The sequence below is a fragment of the Salvelinus fontinalis genome, chromosome 33 (assembly GCF_029448725.1).
Source record: "Salvelinus fontinalis isolate EN_2023a chromosome 33, ASM2944872v1, whole genome shotgun sequence".
NCBI lineage: Eukaryota > Metazoa > Chordata > Actinopteri > Salmoniformes > Salmonidae > Salvelinus > Salvelinus fontinalis.
This window is the reverse complement of record NC_074697.1, coordinates 50,688,115-50,710,338: the sequence shown is the minus strand read 5'-3', so window position 1 is coordinate 50,710,338 and position 22,224 is coordinate 50,688,115. Positions and strand designations below refer to the sequence as shown.

At 43.6% G+C, this 22,224-nt stretch overlaps 1 protein-coding gene across 4 annotated transcripts in view; it reads left to right on the top strand.

Moving 5' to 3' along the window:
- LOC129832492 (endothelin-converting enzyme 2-like) overlaps positions 1-7,885 on the top strand; it is a 63,868-nt gene extending 55,983 nt beyond the window's left edge. For all 4 annotated transcript variants that reach the window (XM_055896604.1, XM_055896605.1, XM_055896606.1 and 1 more), the window contains 11 exons: positions 1,423-1,565; positions 2,741-2,855; positions 3,190-3,300; positions 3,953-4,051; positions 4,340-4,417; positions 4,607-4,710; positions 5,029-5,139; positions 5,213-5,280; positions 5,433-5,623; positions 6,021-6,116; positions 6,529-7,885. In XM_055896604.1, the coding sequence (XP_055752579.1) occupies positions 1,423-1,565; positions 2,741-2,855; positions 3,190-3,300; positions 3,953-4,051; positions 4,340-4,417; positions 4,607-4,710; positions 5,029-5,139; positions 5,213-5,280; positions 5,433-5,623; positions 6,021-6,116; positions 6,529-6,705 (1,293 nt within the window). In that variant the 3' untranslated portion in view covers positions 6,706-7,885. The remainder of the gene's footprint in view (positions 1-1,422; positions 1,566-2,740; positions 2,856-3,189; positions 3,301-3,952; positions 4,052-4,339; positions 4,418-4,606; positions 4,711-5,028; positions 5,140-5,212; positions 5,281-5,432; positions 5,624-6,020; positions 6,117-6,528) is intronic.
- Positions 7,886-22,224: the final 14,339 nt, after the last annotated feature.

The following is a 22,224-nucleotide window of genomic DNA, read 5'->3' as shown; positions in this document are numbered from 1 at the left end:
GCTATTGAAAACTAGTGGGACCCTCCTCTTTTTAATAGAGGCCATCAAAACTCTGTTTTCTCACATAATTGCATAGCATAACCTATAGAAATGTTGGCAACATTGGTTAAAAGGAACACTTATTTCATTCCATGCATCAAGCAGCTTTGAGAAGCTGGGTCTCGTTGCGCAACAGGTCCTATTCCGCTTAAACTCTGAATGCCACGGCTCTCATGAAGTGTTTGATTTATTTTTCGATTGCATTTGCATTGATGTCAGAGGGATTAGACAATAGAGCGTTGAGTTCCAGGCCATTAGCTACCGGCATCAGAATGCAGTTTTGGAGATGCTTAGTTACGGTCACATGGAATTTGACGGCAGACATGACTCGTGACTGTTGTTGTGGCGGTAATATATATTGTGTCAAAATTCTGGTATTGTGACAACACTAATTCTTAAACATGTTACAATGCATCATAAGGATTGTCAGAAAAAACAGGTAGTCATACTATACTTGTACAATTTTATTGAACCTTTATTTAACTAGGCAAGTTAGTATTTACTGTACTTTTCTTGTGCATTAAAGACCAAACAACTAGACAACAGCCTCCATCCCATCATCTTTCTCCGTCCCTGCTCTGTGCTCGGCTCCCACGTTCTGGATTAAAGCAGTGGGATGTGGGTCTGGGGATGAGGGCTGAGGATTTTACTGTAATACCCCTACAGACCCTCCAGGATAGGGGCGGCTGTGATTGCGTCTGGGACCTGGAATGCAAATATATGAGGGCTGCAGGGTTCTCTCACTGTTTTGTCTCTCTCTCTCTCTCTCTCTCTCTGTCTCTCTCTCTCGCTCTCTCTCTCGCTCTCTGTCTCGCTCTCTGTCTCGCTCTCGCTGTCTAAATATTATGGATCATTTGGTTTAGTTTTAAGGAATAGTTTACAAATCAAAGGTTGCGTTCAGATTCTCTCCCCTTCTCCGAAAGTGTGCACTTGTTCACTCCCACTAATGCATTTAAAATCATTGGATTGGATCAAGCATGGCTGGAGGGAATGTCCACCATATTCCTTACACAAGTGTATTAGCGCAAACTTCGGGAGAAGTGTAGAGAATTGGAATGTAGCCTAAATCACACACAAAAAAATGTTGTTTGTTAGACTGTTTCAGTCTGAAATGCAGTCTACTGTTCTTGCCAGATGGTATTGTGGCAAGTCCACCATCTATATGGAGGGAATTCCCACTGCTTAAAAAACAATGTTGAGATCTGTTGTGTGGATCCAACAATATGCCTCATGAATTGAATAGATACAAAATTGTGTCTAAATGAAAAGATCCAGTTATGTGGGACACTTTTGACTTCTGAAAATGTCTAAAAACATTGTTTTTGTGTTGAACTGTCTTTTTCATAAGGGTGACCCCTGACCTCTAACCTCTCTCGTCCTCAGCTGTTGGCTCCGGCAGTGGACTGGCTGGACTACCTGTCCTCTGCCCTGTCCCCTCTGGAACTGAACGACACAGAGCCTGTGGTGCTATATGCCAAAGAGTACTTGCAGCAGGTGTCTGACCTGATCAACAAGACCGAGCGCAGGTAAGGACCTGGACGGAACTCAACCTGGTCGTGCTTATCCCCCGTCAGCCAAAGGTCAGGTCACGTGGTCAGGAAATACTCCAAGGTCCATCCGTAACACATTGTGACATAGCTGAATCGGCAGCCATGCACCATATTAAGGGACAGAGGTTTTTCCTGACCGGATGACCTGACAAGGAAAAACTCCTGCACTCCCGTTTTTTTGTCATGTCTTGTCCTGGAGGCAGAACTGTGCGATTTTTGCTACACAAGGTTAGGTTTAAAATGTACTGACTTTGTGGCTGTGCCAGCAACTGACAATTCCGCAGAGCTGCCTCCAGAACAAGATTCAGGACAAAAACCACGAACCTGCTATAATACACCCCATAGTAGAACATTTGGCAAGTCTTTATCTCGTGATTTTCTGATTGTAAACTCGTTTTCTGATTGACGTGACATCATATAACCAGATTACGATTAAGGGGTCTCTTTTACAACCATGTAAATAAAATTAAATCAAATTTGCGCCGAATACAACAGTGAAATGCTTACTTACAAGCCCTTAACCAACAATGCAGTTTAAGAAAAATACATACCAAAAAAATGTAATAAAAGTAACCAATAATTAGAGAGCAGCAGTAAAATAACAATAGCGAGGCTATATACAGGGGGTACCGGTATAGAGTCAATGTGCAGGGGCACCGGTTAGTTGAGGTAATATGTACATGTACAGTGGTTGCTCAAATAAAAGTTTTGCGATGTCTTCTATTATTCTACAATGTAGAAAATAGTAAAATAAAGAAAACCATTGAAAGAAGAGGTCTGTCAACTTTTGACTGGTACTGAATATTGCTGTGTATTTAAAAAAAATGTAACCTTTATTTAACTAGGCAAGTAAGTTAAGAACAAATTCTTATTTCCAATGACGGCCTACATTATGCATATGGCCTTCATAGAAAGTGTTACCAAAATTCCTTATACAACCTGACCTGACCATAACATCATGAAATACGTCATAATAACGTCCCTGCAACCCGTTTTGCCCATGAGGAAAAACACAGTCATTGGATTGCCCCAACCATGGACTGTAGTTGCTTTTTCTTTTCTTATCCTTGTCACCAACTTGTCCTCATGTTGCCTCTTCCTCCCATCTCTCCCTGTTTCTCTCTGTCTCTTCTGTCTCTCCCTGGCCTCAGCCTGCTCAACAACTACATGATCTGGAACCTGGTGCAGAAAGGAGCGTCCAGTCTGGACCAGCGCTTTGAGAACGCCCAGGACAAGCTGCTGGAGAGCCTGTACGGAACCAAGAAGGTGTGTTTTTAGGCTGAGTCCTACTTTTTGGCTCCGGTTAAAAGTAGTGCCCTAGGGATAACCCTGCTTCAGGAAATGCCTTGTTAAGGGCCAATTTCCCAGACACAGATAAAGCCTAGTCCTCGACTCAAAAGGAATTTCAATGGAGATTCTCTGTCGAGCATGCTTTTTAGTCCAGAACTAGGCTTAATCTGTGTCAGGGTAACGAGACCTGGTGATTTTTATGTGAGACTGTTTGGGCTCATAGCAAGGAATGCGTGCTGCCTCAGCACAGTAAACAGCTGGTGAGAAACTTATCACGGTTGTGTGTGTGTGTGTGTGTGTGTTCGCTCAGTCCTGCACACCTCGATGGCAGACCTGCATTGGGAACACAGATGACACGCTCGGCTTCGCCCTGGGAGCACTCTTTGTCAAAGCGACGTTTGATAAACACAGCAAAGAGATTGTGAGTATAATAGGCGCACAACTGCATTTGAGTCGATTCAAGTGTTTTACCATGGTGAACAATCCATGACTGTCCCCTAGTGGTTACCATGTGTAGGCCTAATGAAAGGTAATCAAATCATCTTATATTTGCTAGGATATTATTAAATGTTCATGACTAATCTATTTTAAATGCTTATAAATGTTTATGAATACTTATAAATGCTTTGTATAATGTTATAAATGCTTATGAATTGTACAGATTATAATGTTCATATATTTCCTGTAAATTATAATAAATGTTTACAATGAATTAAATACTAATTTAGTAATAGTTCCCTGTCCTGCAGAGGGGAGAGACAAATATAGAGAGAGTAGGGACTGGATGAAAGGAGAGAGAAAAAACATGCTATTAAATTGGAGAGATTGTTATTGGGTAGAGAAAAGAGGAAGAGAGAGACATGGAAGGGGAGAGAGAGGAGGCACAGACAAAGGACTGGTAGTTTTATGCAGGTTGGAAATAGACTGTCACGTGCAAGTGTTCTTGGTTGGGATGGGCTGGTTCAGATTGCCGCGGGTATTTAGTCCATATCTAAGTGTAAGTGTAAAAAAAGGATCTACGTCATCTTTCCCTCTTTCTTGCATTTAATGTCTGTCTCTCACCCCACAATAAGGCAGAGGGGATGATCAATGAAATCCGTACTGCCTTCAAAGATGCTCTTGATCACCTCAAGTGGATGGACAAACAAACGCGTCAGGCAGCCAAAGACAAGGTCAGAGATGATGTCACCTACTGGATAGGCTATGTATGGGTGCCAGAGGCTATCTATGTCTGTGAAAGAATGTGTTTGTGTGTGTGCGCGCCCGCACGTGCATACCTGTGCACACCTGTTGCACATGTAAGAGAGAGAGGACAGGGAGGGAGTCATATGTGTTTACAGGTTACAATACAGTAGTTAGCTCTCTTTTTCCAGACCTCCGAATGTTGAAACCAGGAAGTTTCTTGTCCCCTTCCTCCATCTTGCCCTCTCTCTTATCCCTTTTGCTCTCTTGGTCTTCAGGCAGACGCCATCTACGACATGATTGGATTCCCTGACTTCCTCCTGGAACCAAAAGAACTGGATGATGTTTATGACGGGGTGAGTTAGTACCTTTTCGGTTGAGACGCGTCACGATTGAACGCCATACATTGAACCCCGTACATTGAACCCTGTGATTTCTTCAAGCAAGCTGAAGGTGAAATGACAAGGACACCTTTTAATGTTTCTGATCAGTGAGTCATTCTTTATTGCCCGTCTTTCTGTCTGTATGTCTGCCTCTCTCCGCAGTATGACGTCTCGGAAGAGAACTTCTTCCAGAACGCACTCAACTTCTACAATTTCTCCGCCAGGGTGATGGCCGATCAGCTCCGCAAGCCGCCCAACAGAGACCAGTGAGTCTTCATCAGCTGCCCTCATCATCATTGTCAACATCGTCATCGTCATTTGATCTGAAATTGCGCTCTATTCCCTATAAAGTGCACAAATTTGACTCTGGTCAAACACTACATTCATTTGGATGCTTTTTGCTCCAGTGTTGTCTGGTGTCACGGAAGACAGGCTCATTGTATTGGCTTGAACACAATGAATGGAACGGTATCAAACACATACTATTCCATTAAGCGCATTTCAGAATGACAATTAGTCTTCCTATTCTCACCAGCTTTCACAGGTTTGCAATTTTATACACATCTCTGCCCCCTTCCTTCTAGATGGAGTATGACCCCTCCCACAGTCAACGCCTACTACATGCCCACCAAGAATGGCATTGTCTTCCCAGCTGGAATCCTTCAGGCACCCTTTTATGCTCAGGATCACCCCAAGTGAGTTTGTGTGTGTATATGTGCACCTATGTTTGCTCGCTTGCTTTTCTGACCCCATGTGAATTCTCTGCAGAGCACTGAACTTCGGGGGGATCGGAGTGGTGATGGGACACGAGCTCACTCATGCCTTTGATGACCAAGGTCGGTGTCCACATTTAACAGATTCCACAGAACTCATGGACGCATCCTCACAAAAACACCAACTGACCAACATGCATGCACAGACATGATTACTAGGTGTGCATGTTTGTAAAGATGTTGCATTTTTTTAAAGATGATTTTTCCTTAATCAGGCAGGGAATACGACAAAGACGGGAACCTTCGACCGTGGTGGCAAAATTCCTCTGTGGAAGCATTTAAGAACCGCACGGAATGCATGGTGGAGCAGTACAACGGGTTTACAATCAATGGGGAGCATATAAATGGCAAGCAGACGCTGGGAGAGAACATTGCTGACAACGGAGGCCTAAAGGCAGCCTATAAGGTGAGTAGGTCTCCCTACTTGATAATGCGTTGCATTTAGTTGCTCACATACTGTCTATGTAGTAACTTATTCATCACTGTAATAATTATTAACTGTAGTAAAGCTCAGTTATTTTGTAACAGTAATGGGGTTGAGCAGTTATAGCTCAATCCATTACTGCCAAATCCATTGCTGTGTATTTATAAAGCAATTGCATAGCTGCTACTAAGTAACAACATGTTACTATGATGTTTTTGCGACAGTTATTACGGTGTTATTTCACATGGTGTCAGTGGTGGGATCCTGGACAGCCTGACTCTTATTATACTATACAATAGTCTTACAATACTTCACCTCAGGGCCATCAGAGTGGCGGATAATGTTATTATTATTTAAAAAAATGTCCTGTTGTGTTCAGGCGTACCAGGCGTGGGTGCAGGAGAACGGTGAGGAGAAGAGGCTGCCAGCGGTCAACCTGACCAATGACCAACTATTCTTTGTGGGATTTGCCCAGGTAGGTGATGGGAGTGTCAACTAGATGTGTTACACACATCCTGATAAAGTTCACGTATCAAATACTCATGATTAGGGCTCAGGGTTTGCATGACAACATCATAAGCTATAAAACTAGGGGCCCGAGTTTTTCTAGTCAGGTCACGCTCTCAGGATGAACTCCTGGTCCTACATCATGATATAAGACAAGGGGGTGAAATGAGAGTGAATTCACATGCATTAGGGTGTGAAAGTAAGAGTGGAATATTACTACTAGTGTTGGAGAAGTGGATGTACAAACGTGAGTACAAACGAATAAAACACCATTTTGGAAACAGAATGAGTATAATATGCAACAGTTGGGAAGATAGAGAGGAGAATAATCTAGCTACTGCCTGTTTTATTTATCGGGAGACCCTTTCTTCTTCTCTCAGGTGTGGTGTTCCGTGCGAACCCCGGAGAGTGCCCACGAAGGACTCATGACGGACCCCCACAGCCCCCCAAAATACCGCGTCATCGGCACCCTCTCCAACTCGCCAGACTTTGCTGAGCACTTCCAATGCCCCACTGGCTCCCCTATGAACTCGGGTCACCGCTGCGTGGTGTGGTAGGGCCTTAGAGAACCAGTGGGGGGTGCTGTCTGTGGAAGCTGCTTGGAGAATCAAGAAGAGGAGGAGGAAGAGAACCTCGAACTAATCATCTGACGTTTTTTCTCCTAGTTTTCTTTTCTTTGTACATGATGCTGGATTACTAGCGGTTTGTAGGTAGAGCAGGACAGACTCAGGTGAGCGAGAGGGAGGCACGTGGAGAGAAATGTTGTAATCTGCTGATGTGTGTGTAATTCCAGTGTTATGTTTTTTTTTCCTCTTTCTCCAACCCCCCCTCCACCGGTGAGGCACAAAGGCACGTTTTATTTATTATTTGCTGGACTTGGTAGGGGGCCGGGGAGGAGGAGCCCCTATAGACTGTCTATCCCCTCCCCTTTCTCTATGCTACTGTGTTGTCGCTGTACTCGCTGTGTGTCCTGTTTACAATTTAAACCAGAGCCCTCTATCGACTGAGGGCTCTCACTGAAACCACTGTAACATCACAGGATGCGTTCAGCTGCCTTTGTGACATCGCAGGAAGCGCAGGAACTTGGCTGTGGCATCACAGGATGGGCTCAGCTGCCTCTATGACCTCACAGGAAGTGCAGAAACTTCACTGTGATTGAACATTTGTATATGGCTATATCTCAAATGTCATCCCTATTCCCTATATTACTTACTTGCCTTGAGGCACATAAGCACCACTGCCTCCGGCCTGCATTCCTTATATAGTATACACACAGTCCAATGTGGCTGATGGAGCCATATAGACTCAGCTCTCCCTCTATCTCTGTTGCTTCATAGGAAGTGCACTGGCATCTGTGGGTCCTCACAGACACCACTCGGCTCCCTCTGTGACATCACAATGAATCCGCAGAATGTGCTTCACTGTGACCTCATAGCAGGGGTGAGGATCTTAATATTCAAAATATACAAAATCAAAATCATCATATACAAAATCAATGGACAGGTGAAAGCAATATTGAAGCCTACTGATAGGCCTTGCCACCATATTGCGTATAGCTATCCCATTTCTTAAAGATTGGTGGAGAGCAGTTTGAGTACATAGAAAGGATACATAGGAAAGCCACTTAACAATGTTGATCCAACCAGGAGTAGGGTGACGTTGCCCCTAGATGCTGATCTTGGTTCAATGGAGCATTTTCCCCAATAATGGTTAAGATTAGGAAGGGGGGGGGGGGGGGGGGGGGGTGATCGTAGATCTGTATTTAAGGGAAACGTCACACTGAAGCATCCAACCACAAGATGCGCAGAGGTCCACCTGGGACCTAGAGACAGTGCTGGACTGGCTGTTGTAGGGACACTCACCACTCGCTTACCTGTGTGTTTTAGTTATTTGTTGTTTTTGTTGTTTTTTTTATTGGCATATTCTGAAGTTGACAAAGTTAAAATGACATTCTCATTTTTAAAACTGCTTTTTGCCAAAGATATTATTATTATTATTTTATTTTTTTGTTCCTAGTGTCCAGTTGATTCTTTGTTTCTCTGTACGCTAAGGGAGTGAAGTTCCGTATGTGTGTATGAACAGCCTTCGAAGCTTGTTTGATGTTTACTGTGTTTAAGCTGTCGGCTTCATTGCAAAAGGACAGTTTGTGCATGTGTGTGTGTGTATGCTTGTGGTTGTGTGGGCGCGTGTGTGTGTGCGTGAGCTTGTACGTGTGTGTGCCTGTTCGTGGGTGTATCCGTGCATAGTGTGCATATGTACACGTGTGCATATGTACATGTGTGCATATGTTTGCAGATTGCTTTGATACTTCATCCCCACTTACGTTGGACTATCAACAATGTCGAGACAGCTGCAGTGATTTCACCTCACATTCCAAAAAAACACTCATTTGAAATGACTGGATATGTCGAAGAAGAGATATGTTCCTAAAGAAATCCTTGTTTGTACATCCTCTACTCCAAAGTGCTGCAGACTGTCTTTTCGTAAGGTAGGGTGGGCACAGGATACCTTTGTTAATCTGGATATTGTTGGACTCTTGTTCAATCGAGCTACATTACTGTTTTATCTCTACTTGCTCCTGTCTGCACTTTGCAAAGTTGTTTCACTAGAAGACGTGGAGACGTGTCATTACTCACGAACATACTAGTACTGCACCCCGCCACACTATACACCAAATCCCTAACCCCATACAGGACAATCCCATTGTATCACGACAGGTGGAGCCACTCCAATGCTACACTAGTCCTTCAATGTAGACGGAGTTGTGCTATCTAACGTAAGACAATGAGGTTTAACCAATTACAGTCAGTTGATATTGGCTGCAATCAGAAGCCCTCCTGTTAGGTGAACTGCTCTGGAAAGATCTGCCATTCAATTTCACAACAATAAAGGAGGCTGATGATTCGTCCTCCCGGTTCATTATAACGGTCAATATCGTACATTTTTGTGGAATCAAATATCTAGCACAGAGAGTTAGCTATGTCTATTATGCACGACACATTTAGAATTGAGCGTTGTGCCCTTCAAACTCCACGACGAGGTACACACGGCCAGGGGTTAGAAGTCAGGGGGAAGTGCTTACACATAGATTGGTTGGTCCGGGTTAGCCTTAAATATTTACTTCATGAAATACACAGGTCTATATTTAAAGTGCAAGCAAAAATGATAACTTGAAAGTGTGTGAAAGCCTTTAATTAGCCAGCTAATGCCATTAAGTCTTCTCTATTTGGTCTGATGTGCTGTGTACCTGTCTGTCTCTGTCACTCCCCAATTCTCTTCTTTCTTCAGACATCTAGTCATATACTTTTCACACTAGCTGAACTGTATTAAAGCCTGGTGAAGAGAAAGCTGTCATTTTACTTATTTACTTACTTAGGCTGTTTTATTCCTACGTGGAACATTATGCTATAAGCTACTGGCCCGCATTTCTAGGAGATGAGTTGTTGAAATTAAAAACTGAAGTCAAAATCACCTCACTTTAGTGACTTTTAAGGTCCATTTTGAGCTTTGATTGTAGAAACAGGGCTGCCAGCGAGACTAGACTATACCACCAGGGTTGTGTTCATTAGGGGATGCAACGGAAAACATAAAAAAAATGTTTTGCAATGTAAAAATGAAAATGAGCATTTGTTATTGGAACAAGTCCAGGCGGTCCCTCACTGTTTCAGTCCATTTTCTTCTGTTTGGTGCCTAATGAACACTGTCCTGTCAGTCAGCACCTGCCTAGCGACTTGCTACTGCCTCTTTCCATCTCTCAGTGAGAAACAACGAAGCCAGTCTGCTGTCAAGCGATCACGGTCTGAAAAAACCTGTCTCAGGACAGGGAACATACATACATACAGCAGGCAGTCACTTCTGTGTCTTAAGTATGTCCCAACTGTATCTGGCACGGGACGACTTGTGCGAGCGCTGGTGTGCCATCCTGAACAAATGCTCTATGGATTTAATGACATTACCTGTTGAGCAGTTGACGAAGGATTGTATTGAAATGGATAACACGATTGAAGAGAATCGCACAGCTCTGCAAGGAGATGTAAATGATGGCATATTCAATGAACTGATGAAAAATAATCCAGGACAAGTTGTCTACAGCAATAAAGGGTTATCTTTTGTGCCTACAACTCAGTGCAACGATTTCGATGTTATGGTAGACATGTTAAAGTTTTTTAGACACATCCGTTTAAGGGAATACTGTAGCTCCCCGAATCGTGATATTTCAACTAAACATGTAGGCTGCTCACCTGCACATACTCCGACTCCTTTTAGAAGTAAGAGTTATTTTGTACCAACAGCCAATCACAATCACGCTATGGAGACACATTGCAGACTTGTTGAAAAAGATGATGGTAATCTCCCTTAAGAACAAACAGGAATACATGAACTCATGAGCTGTGTTTGTTTTCAGCAAACTTAACATATGTTCATACAAATATTTACACAACAAGATTCAACAACTGAGACATAAACTGAACAAGTTCCACAGACAGAAATGGAATAATGTGTCCCTGAACAAAGGGGAGGTCAAAATCAAAAGTAACAGTCAGTATCTGGTGTAGCCACTAGCTACATTAAGTACTGCAGTGACTCTCCTCATGGACTGCACCAGATTTGCCAGTTCTTGCTGTGAGATGTCACCCCACTCCTCCACCAAGGCACCTGCAAGTTCCCGGACATTTCTCGGGGGAATGGCCCTAGCCCTCATCCTCCGATCCAACAGGTCCCAGATGTGCTCAATAGGATTGAGATAAGGGCTCTTCGCTGGTCATGGCAGAACACTGACATTCCTGTCTTGCAGGAAATCACACACAGAACAAGCAGTATGGCTGGTGGCATTGTCATGCTGGAGGGTCATGTCAGGATGAGCCTGCAGGAAGGGTACCACATAAGGGAGGAGGATGTCTTCCCTGTAACGCACAGCGTTGAGATTGCCTGCAATGACAACAAGCTCAGTCCGATGATGCTGTGACACACCGCCCCAGACCATGACGGACCCTCCACCTCCAAATTGATCCCGCTCCAGAGTACAGGCCTCGGTGTAATGCTCATTCCTTCGACGATAAACGCGAATCCGACCATCACCCCTGGTGAGACAAAACCGCTACACGTCAGTGAAGAGCACTTTTTGCCAGTCCTGTCTGGTCCAGCGACGGCGGGTTTGTTGCCGGTGATGTCTGGTGAGGACCTGCCTTACAACCGGCCTACAAGCCCTCAGTTCAGCCTCTCAGCCTATTGCGAACAGTCTGAGCACTGATGGAGGGATTGTGCGTTCCTGGTGTAACTCGGGCATTTGTTGTTGCCATCCTGTACCTGTCCCGCAGGTGTGATGTTCGGATGTACCGATCCTGTGCAGGTGGTGTTACACATGGTCTGCCAAAGCGAGGGCGATCAGCTGTCTGTCCTGTCTCCCTGTAGTACTGTCTTAGGCATCTCACAGTACAGACATTGCAATGTATTGCCCTGGCCACATCTGCAGTCCTCATGCCTCCTTGCAGCATGCCTAAGGCACGTTCATGCAGATGAGCAGGGACCCTGGGCATCTTTTTTTGTGTTTTTCAGTCAGTAGAAAGGCCTCTTTAGTGTCCTACGTTTTCTTAACTGTGACTTTAATTGCCTACCGCCTGTAAGTTGTTAGTGTCTTAACAACCGTTCCACAGGTGCATGTTCATTAATTGTTTATGGTTCATTGAACAAGCATGGGAAACAGTGTTTAAACCCTTTACAATGAGGATCTGTGAAGTTATTTGGATTTTTATGAATTATCTTTGAAAGACAGGGTCCTGAAAAAGGGACGTTTCATTTTTGTCTTTCCATAATTTACCTAAGGATGAAAAAAAGCTTTGCTTGATTTACAATCTGAAACATCAGTCCTTACCCGCCCTGCTGATAAGGGTGGGTCGGTTATACTCATGGAAAGGAACGTTTATGTGAATGAACGTCATAGACAACTGTTTGACAACACTTTTTACAAGAAACTCAGAAGTGACCCCACTGCCCAATTTCAGAACACGATCTGTACTGTCCTAGATGGGTACATATGTTCTGGTCAGATAGCCAAAAAATAACACAACTGTTTGGCTATTTAACACCCTAAAATTTTCACTTTCTATACTTTTCAGAAATTACACAATGTTACAAAACCTCCAGTAAGCCCTATTGTAGCGGGCATTGATGCAGTAATGGCCCCTCTATCGACTTTTGTTTGTAACGCTCGTCTAAGTCGTCCTCATCTGACGAGGAGAGGTGAGAAGAATCGGACCAAAATGCAGCGTAGGTGGAATACATTATGAAATTTATTTAAACAAGACGACGAACACGAAGAACACTTGAATAACTACAAAACAATAAACAATGTGAACAAACCTGAACTAGAGAACATAACGCACTAACAGGAACGAACACATACACGAACGAAAACGAAACAGTCCCGTGTGGTGCGACAGACACAGACACAGGAACACAATCACCCACAAACAAACAGTGAGAACAGCCTACCTTAATATGGTTCTCAATCAGAGGAAACGTCAAACACCTGTCCCTGATTGAGAACCATATAAGGCTAATAGAAATGAACCCAACATAAACACATAACATAGAATGCCCACCCCAACTCACGCCCTGACCATACTAAACAAATACAAAAACAAAGCAAAACAGGTCAGGAACGTGACAGAACCCCCCCCCCCCCTCAAGGTGCGAACTCCGAGCGCACCACCTAAAATCTAGGGGAGGGTCTGGGTGGGCATCTGTCCACGGTGGCGGCTCTGGCTCAGGACGTGGTCCCCACCCCACCGTAGTCAATCCCAGCTTTCGTAACCTCCTCCTAATGACCACCCTCCAAATTAACCCCACTGGATTAAGGGGCAACACCGGAATGAGGGGCAACACCGGAATGAGGGGCAACACCGGACTGAGGGGCAACACCGGACTGATGGGCAGCTCCGGACTGAGGGGCAGCTCCGGACTGAGGGGCAGCTCTGCTCAAGGGAGCCAGTGCCTGCATGGTCCGGTATATCCGGTGCCACCTCCCCGCCCCAGCCCGGTACCACCAGTTCCGGCACCACGCACCAAGCCTCCTGTGCTTCTCCAGAGCCCTGTTCCTCCTCCACGCATTGGCCCTGTGGTGCGTGTCTCCAGCCCAGTACCTCCAGTTCCAGCTGCCCAACCTTACCTGGTTGTATGCTCCCCGTAGCCCGACCAGTGCGGGGAGGTGGAATAACCCGCACTGGGCTGTGTAGGCGAACCGGGGACACCATGCGTAAGGCTGGTGCCATGTATGCCGGCCCGAGGAGACGCACTGGAGACCAGACGCGTTGAGCCGGCTTCATGGCACCTGGCTCAATACTCAATCTAGCCCTGCCAGTGCAGGGAGGTGGAATAACCCGCACCGGGCTATGCACACGTACAGGAGACACCGTGCGCTCTACCGCATACCACGGTGTCTGCCCGTACTCGCAGGTCTCCTACCTGACTTCGCCACACTACCCTTTAGCCCCCACCCCCCTCCAAGAAATGTTTGGGCTTGACTCACAGGCTTCCGTGCTAGCCACGTACCTTCATAACGCCGGTTCCTCTCTCTGGTTGCCTCTGCTCTCCTAACTGCCTCCAGCTGTTCCCATGGGAGGCGATCTTTTCCAGCCAGGATCTCCTCCCATGTGTAGCAACCCTTGCCGTCCAAAACATCCTCCCATGTCCATTCCTCCTTCGTGCGCTGCTGCTGCTTTCTCCACCGCTGCTTGGTCCTTGGTTGGTGGGTGATTCTGTAACGCTCGTCTAAGTCGTCCTCCTCATCTGACTAAGAGAGGCGAGAAGGACAGGACCAAAATGCAGCGTAGGTGGAATACATGATGAAATTTATTTAAACAAGACAATGAACATGAAGAACACTTGAATAACTACAAAATAATAAACGATGTGAACAAACCTGAACTAGAGAACATAACACACTAACAGGAACGAACACATACACGAATGAAAACGAAACAGTCCCGTGTGGTGCAACAGACACAGACACAGGAACACAATCACCCACAAACAAACAGTGAGAACAGCCTACCTTAATATGGTTCTCAATCAGAGGAAACGTCAAACACCTGTCCCTGATTGAGAACCATATAAGGCTAATAGAAAAGAACCCAACATAGAAATACATAACATAGAATGCCCACCCCAACTCACGCCCTGACCATACTAAACAAATACAAAAACAAAGGAAAACAGGTCAGGAACGTGACATTGTTGACCTTTTTATTGTACCACTTGCGGAACATCTCACCTCCTTTGTAAAGGACACCAGCAGTATGATCAATATTATTGAATCTCTTAATCCTCTCCCTGAGAATACTTTGTTAGTTACTTTTGATGTTGAGTCGTTATACCCGAATATTCCACACGAGGGCGGTATTGAAGCTATGGAACATTTTCTTCTGCAATGTGACCCTAATGACCTACCTTCCAGTGCATGCATTATAACATTGCCTGAAATAGGTCTCACACACAACTACTTCATGTTTCTAAATGATTTATTTATTCAGACGAAGGGTACTGCTATGGGATCCCCCATGGCTCCTAACTATGCTAATTTGTATGTGGGCTACATGGAGAAGCAGTCCATTTTCAACCTCTCAAAAATATTTTCTTGCCTAACATCATTATTTGGAAACGGTATATTGATGATATTTTTGTTCTATGGAGGGGTGATGCAAAACAGCTCCAGGCGTTCCATGCTTTTCTTAACTCTTGTTCTTAGCATCTGAGATTTACTATGCAATCTGACCCACGTCAAATCAGTTTCCTTGATCTTCTGATCTTGTGTGAGGATAATGTTCTATACACTGATCTTTACAGGAAACCTACTGATGTCTGTAGGCCTATGTAGCCAAATTGTATCTATCATCGTATGATATCCATTCATGTTTTTGGTATGTTCTTTTTTTAAATCTGAGAATTAACCAATGATATCAGGCCACACCCGGCCATGATTACAGACAACTGTGTGTGTCCTTTGAACACTATATAAACTAGTCACCCCGCAGTGTTTGTCATTATACCCTGATGAAGACAGCTTGTCTGTTGAAACGTTAGATATTAGGTTATTCAATTATGTCATCTGAGCTCCTAGAATTTTTCAAGGTTTTCAAGCACCTCGCCTAAATAGGTTTACATTTGACAGTTTTACAGTTACAGTTTTAAATACGTTTCTTTCACACGCAAGACTATATTATATATATATTATATTATAAAAGTGGTCATTTTCTTATGTCTCCGTGATTGTTTAACATAAATGTAAAAGTATCTTACCCTAACTTATTCACTACAGCATATAGAGTGAAAACATCATATTCATTATACTGTTAGGGACTGGAAATGAGGGGATGTTAACATATGTTAGTAACATTTCAAAAAGGCTCATACATGCTTATAACAAGTAGTAAGGCAGTATACCTGCAGAGAACACATTTTTATTGGAATTTCAGTTATGTCCTGGATTAACTGAATGCATATGGACTTGCCCCTGACCTGCTCAGTCAGCAGAACAAATATATTCCACAATGTCTCCTTCATCAGTGGCATCCCTCATGTCTAGATTGAGAACGTACAAATGAGGAGCCTTCACCACTAGGGTGCAATAGAGTGATGTAGTTAGTATATTGATGTGACATTTAGGAATATTGCCTAGTCATCAGCATTGGGGTCAATTGTATTTTTTTGAATTCAATTCAGGAAGTAAACTGAAATTCTAATTCCAGTTCTAATTTTATCCATTGCCACACACCAACAGTAACTCTGGAAGTTCGCATTTGACCATGTAGAATAACAGTCAAAATAATGTTTTAAAAATAATGTTTAAAAGTATATAAATCAAAAGTTATATAAAGCCTAGAAAAGTTATATTACACATGTAAAGACAAAATCAATCAACTTGACCAATACACATTTCTGTATTTCCTCATCAAAAACGTATCATTTTGAAAAGATCAACTATTGCATTATTGCATGAGTGCATGCATTTGGTGTGTTTGTCTTTGTGTGTGCGTATGTGCGTGCGTGTTCTATAGAGCCACTGCTGTGGGTCAGAGCCTGAATGGAGTGCTTGGTGTATGACTGATATCCCACAGTGTGATGTAAAACATGCTGCCACACTCCAGTGCCACATTGCAGACCTCCTGACCAGTTTATTTGACTAGATTGTGAATAGACAAGTTAGAGGCCTCAGGGTTTTCTCATTACTCAATGTCCGTTGGTCCTCTCTGACTGGAGGAATTATGTGACATTTGTGCTGAGAGGTTGCTGTGAAGAGGCCATGTTCTCTGGACCCCAACTTAATTTGCTACTCTTAATGGCCTCCATTGAGTTCATGTGAAAACAACATGATTTTGTCCCAAATGGCACCTTATTCCTTATATAGTGCACTGCTTTTGACCAGGGCTCTGGTCAAAGGTAATGCACTATATAAGGGCTAGGGTGCCATTAGGGACACAACCCATGAATGAGATGTTTGAGTTGTACACATTCAAAGGGTCACTGTCTAGCTACTGGGGCAAATTCCTCTGCTACTGTACATTTAATGCAGCTAATGATGGCATAATCAGACATAATCGTGTTACTTACAGACATGCAATAACTTGGGATGTAAAGTCATTTAAATTGGACATACAGTGATGGGTGCAATTAGGACGTGGCTGTTTTGCTGTATGAGTTTCATGTTGTGTGTTTTGATGAGAGGGCATATTGTACGGAGTGTGGCGTGAGTCCCCTGTTATCTTGCATTTTCTGGGAGCTTGTTCACACCAGGGGGACATGAGGGTACTTTATGTGCTCTAGGGCTACAGTGGGGAGCAGGCCTACAGCCAGACAGCCTACTGAGGGACCATTATGCGGATGGGAGAGGAGCGAGAGAACATCACCACTCTCTTCGCCATGACTAACACTGCAGACCACAAATACGGGAGCATGGATACTGGGGTAATCATAAATATATTGTTTGATCATATTTAAACATTCATAGTTATGGACTGTGTGTTTGTGTAGTAAAAAGAATTATGTCAACACCCGCCCATGCTAGTCTCTTGTTATGGGTTTAGGACATTAATCAGTGACTCTGATTACAAAGACAGGGAGTCAGAGAGCATTAGTCCAACCACGACAACTTTGTACCACCCCTTTGAACCAACTCTACTATAACTAAGGGGAGAGTGGATCAAATCAAATTGTATTAGTCACATGCGCCGAATACCACAGGTGTACGTACACCTTACAGTGAAATGCTTACTTACGAGCCCCTAACCAACATTACAGTTAAAAAAATATATATGGGTAAGAATAAGAGAAAGTAACAAGTAATTTAAGAGCAGCAGTAAAATAGCAATATCGAGACTATATACAGGGGGGGTACTGATACAGAGTCAATGTGTGGGGACACCAGTTAGTTGAGGTAGTATGTACATGTAGGTAGAGTTATTAAAGTATGCATAGATGACAACAGAGAGTAGCAGTGGTGTAAAGAGAGGGGGGGGGGGGGGTGCAAATAGTCTGGGTAGCCATTTGACTAGATGTTCAAAGACCAGCTGGTAGGTAGTGTGGTCTGTAGTACTTTGAAAGGCTGGTCATGGCTCACATCAACACCATCATCCCAGAAACCCTGACCCACTCCAATTTGCATACCGCCCCAACAGATCCACAGATGATGCAATCTCTATTGCACTCCACACTGCCCTTTCCCACCTGGACAAAATGAACACCTATGTGAGAATGCTATTCATTGACTACAGCTCAGCGTTCAACACCATAGTGCCCTCAAAGCTCCTCACTAAGCCAAGCAGCATACCACCCTGCATACCACTGCTGGCTTGCTTCTGAAGCTAAGCAGGGTTGGTCCTGGTCAGTCCCTGGATGGGAGAGTGGTGTTGGAGAGCCAGTAGGAGGCACTCTTTACTCTGGTCTAAAAAAATATCCCAATGCCCCAGGGCAGTGATTGGGGACACTGCCCTGTGTATGGTGCCGTCTTTCGGATGGGACGTTAAACGGGTGTCCTGACTCTCTGAGGTCATTAAAGATCCCATGGCACTTATCGTAAGAGTAGGGGTGTTAACCCCGGTGTCCTGGCTAAATTCCCAATCTGGCCCTCAAACCATCATGGTCACCTAATAATCCCCAGTTTACAATTGGCTCATTCATCCCCCTCCTCTCCCCTGTAACTATTCCCCAGGTCGTTGCTGCAAATGAGAACGTGTTCTCAGTCAACTTACCTGGTAAAATAATGGTAAAAAAAAAAACAACAAAAAAAAAAACCCTGGGACTAAACACCTCCCTCTGCAACTGGATCCTGACAGGCCACCCCCAGGTGGTAAGGGTAGGTAACAACACATCTGCCACGCTAATCCTCAACACAGGGGCGCCTCAGGGGTGCATGCTCAGTCCCCTACTGTACTCCCTGTTCACCCATGACTGCATGGCCAAGCACGACTCCAATACCATCATTAAGTTTGCCGACGACACAACAGTGGTAGGCCTGATCACCGACAAAGATCAGACAGCCTATAGGAAGGAGGTCAGAGACCTGGCCGTGTGGTGCCAGGATAACAACCTCTCCCTCAACGTGATCAAGACAAAGGAGATGATTGTGGACTACAGGAACATCCTTCGGAAACACTGTATTTGAAATGTATGTCATGTTGTCAGAAACGGGACATAAATGTTGTGATGTCTCATGTCCCTGAATGTCAAGTCATAATGTGCATGGCACCTTTGACTCTGACTGTAACCCCAAACCTGAATAGTTAGCCACCGTCTGCCTCTGTCTTCTGATGTCCCTGCAGGGTCCATTTGAGATGCCAGAGGGGGAGGCGGTGGACTCCCAGTCCTTGAGCATGAGGCAGATCCTCCACCAGTACTGGGCTCGCTGGGCCAGCTGGAAGAACTTCCAGCCTCTGGACCACATCCGAGAGTACCATGGAGAGAAGATAGCGCTGTACTTTGCCTGGCCGGGTAAGCATCGGCACTGGCAGTGTCTTGTTGGCTTGAAGTAGACAGTATTCCATCTATCGTCATGACCACCATTGTGGCTGACGGAAACCATTGTTCCAAAGTCCCTTTATTGCATGTTTAATGTTCTGAGGCTGGTTCTCCATAGTGAGAGGACAAAGGAATGTGGTCTGTTGCCTAAGATTGACCATTTACCAGATTTACCATTTACCCCCACATCTTCAGACTCCTAGATCTCTCCTTCTCTGTTGGGGGGGAGAGATAATCTGTAGGGTTGTGGTCTCCTGTAACCTGACCTGATCAGGACAGTCATGACAACATGATTTATGAACGTCTATCTCATCTCTTTACCCCACACATACAATCATCTGTAAGGTCCCTCAGTCGAGCAGTGAATTACATACACAGATTCAACCACAAAGACCAGGGAGGTTTTCCAATGCCTTTCAAAGAAGGGCACCTGTTGGTAGATGGGTAAATAGAAAGAAAGCAGACATTAAAAATCATTTTGAGCATGGTGAAGTTATTATTATACTTTGGATTCTGTATCAATACATCCAGTCACTACAAAGATACAGTTGTCCTTCCTACAGTGGCTGCTTAACTAAAAATGTTGAGATTATGTTGCAGGATTTAGAGGTCATTTGTGATTTAGTACGGTACCCTGCGTCACTGCTTCACTGCTCCAGACCAGCGCAAGGGGAAGATAGAGCACGATTATGCTTACTGGAAAATACTCATTCAAAATTTATGGAAGAAAAAAGGTCTATTTACTCTGCTTGTGTCTTGACCCATTTTATGCCCTCATTTGCAATGCAAACCATAACGAATTACTATGTGAATAAATGGAAGAGGCAAGTGGAAGGGGGGAAAAGTAAGGACCTTCTCTGTCGGCCCACAAGGGCTATTAGCAGGACAATAGACACAATGTGGTCCCAGAAACACCTCTCTGACATAGGGTCCAGCATATCTCTTGATGATGATCGGGCTCAGGCCGACACGGGCTGCTTTATATATTTAACATTTCATTATTTCTTTATTTTTCTATATTTTCTCATTATTTCTGTGATCAAAAAATAAAATGTACATTTAAATAAAATTCTTTAAGAGTCCTGTTTAAGTAGTATTTTAGTACAGTATTTTGATACTTTGTGCAAGGCAATTGATCAGCATTAAAAACTTTGTGGACGGGGCCTCCCGAGTAGCGCAGTGGTCTAAGACCGGGAGACCCATGAGGCGATGAACAATTGGCCCAGCGTCGTCCGGGTTAGTGGAGGATTTGGTTTCTCTCCCTCTATAAACAGGGAGAGAAAACAAGCGTTGCAGGATGTGAATTCTGCAAACGTTTCTAGGATGGGTTATTAGCGGGACTTTTCCCTTTTTTTCAGATTTCATCCTCTCACTTTCAGTTATTTGAAAACAAAATCTCAAATACCATTATTTTTTAAACAAGGACTTGAAAATGAGATCGTGAACTCTGCAGACAACGTTTCCAGTCCGAGAATGAGAATGGTAAATTACTGTAATGAATTAATTTGTTCAATACATTGGAATACAAAATAAGCCATCCGTCCACCCATTATGGGCTATTAGCAGGACAATATAATCTTGCCAAGAAGGAGGGTAGGGGGAGAATTGTATCATTACGGATGATATATTTTCAGAAAGAAATACAATGAGAGGGGATTGAGTCAGAGGTCTGGCAGAGTGTCATGAGCTGGTCACGCGCATTCACATGAAAGGTAGCTTGCGTTTCATTGCATTTCTGAAGACAAAGGAATTCTCCGGTTGGAACATTATTAAAGATTGATTCTATACTATGTTTCTACGAACTGTAATATGACTTTTCGTCTGAACTTTTGCCTGGACCTGCCCACGCGTCGTGAGTTTAGATTGTGTACTGAACGCGTGAACCAAAAGGAGTTATTTGGACATAAATGATGGACTTTATGGAACAAATCAAACATTTATTGTGGAACTGGGATTCCTGGAAGTGCATTCTGATGAAGATCATCAAAGGTAAGTAAATATTTATAATGCTATTTCTGACTTATGTTGACTCCAACATGGCGGATATATTTTGGGGTTGTGTTGGTCTCTGAGCGCCGTACTCATGGTTTGCTTTTTCCGTAAAGTTTTTTTGAAATCTGACACAGCGGTTGCATTAAGGAGAAGTATATCTTTAAATCTGTGAATAACACTTGTATCTTTTATCAATGATTATTATGAGTATTTCTGTAAATTGATGTGGCTCTGTGCAAATTCACAGGATGTTTTGGAGGCAAAGCCAAATGTAAACTGAGGTTGGATATAAATATGAACTTGATCAAACAAAACATACATGTATTGTATAACATGTTGTCCCGGGAGTGTAATCTGATGAAGAATATCAAAGGTTAGTGATTCATTTTATCTCTACTTCTGCTTTTTGTGACTCCTCTCTTTGGTGGAAAATCGCTGTATGCTTTCTGTGACTAGTTGCTGACCTAACATAATGATATGTTCTGCTTTCGCCGAAAAGCTTTTTTGAAATCGGACACTGTAGTTGGATTAACAAGAATGTTATCCTTAAAATGGTGTCTAATACTTGTATGTTTGAGAATTTTCAATTATGAGATTTCTGTTGATTGAATTTGGCGCCCTGCAATTTCATTGGCTGTTGGCGCGGGGTTCCTGAGGTATTGGCTGATTTCTTTTGATTTTCCCATGGGGGAACATGCGAAAAGGCACTGAGTTTGAAGGTAGGCCTTGAAATACATCCACAGGTATACCTCCAATTGACTCAAATGATGTCAATTAGCCTATAAGAAGCTTCTAAAGCCATGACATCATTTTCTGGAATTTTCCAAGCTGTTTAAAGGCACAGTCAACTAAGTGTATGTAAACTTCTGACCCAGTGGAATTGTGATACAATGAATTATAATTGAAGTAATCGGTCTGTAAACAATTGTTGGAAAAATGACTTGTGTCGTGCACAAAGTAGATGTCTTAACCTTTTGCCAATAGGTGGCGCAATTAGCATTTTTTATTTCTGAGTGTCACCAAATTAAACTGCCTCGTGCTCAATTCTTTATCGTACAATATGCATATTATTA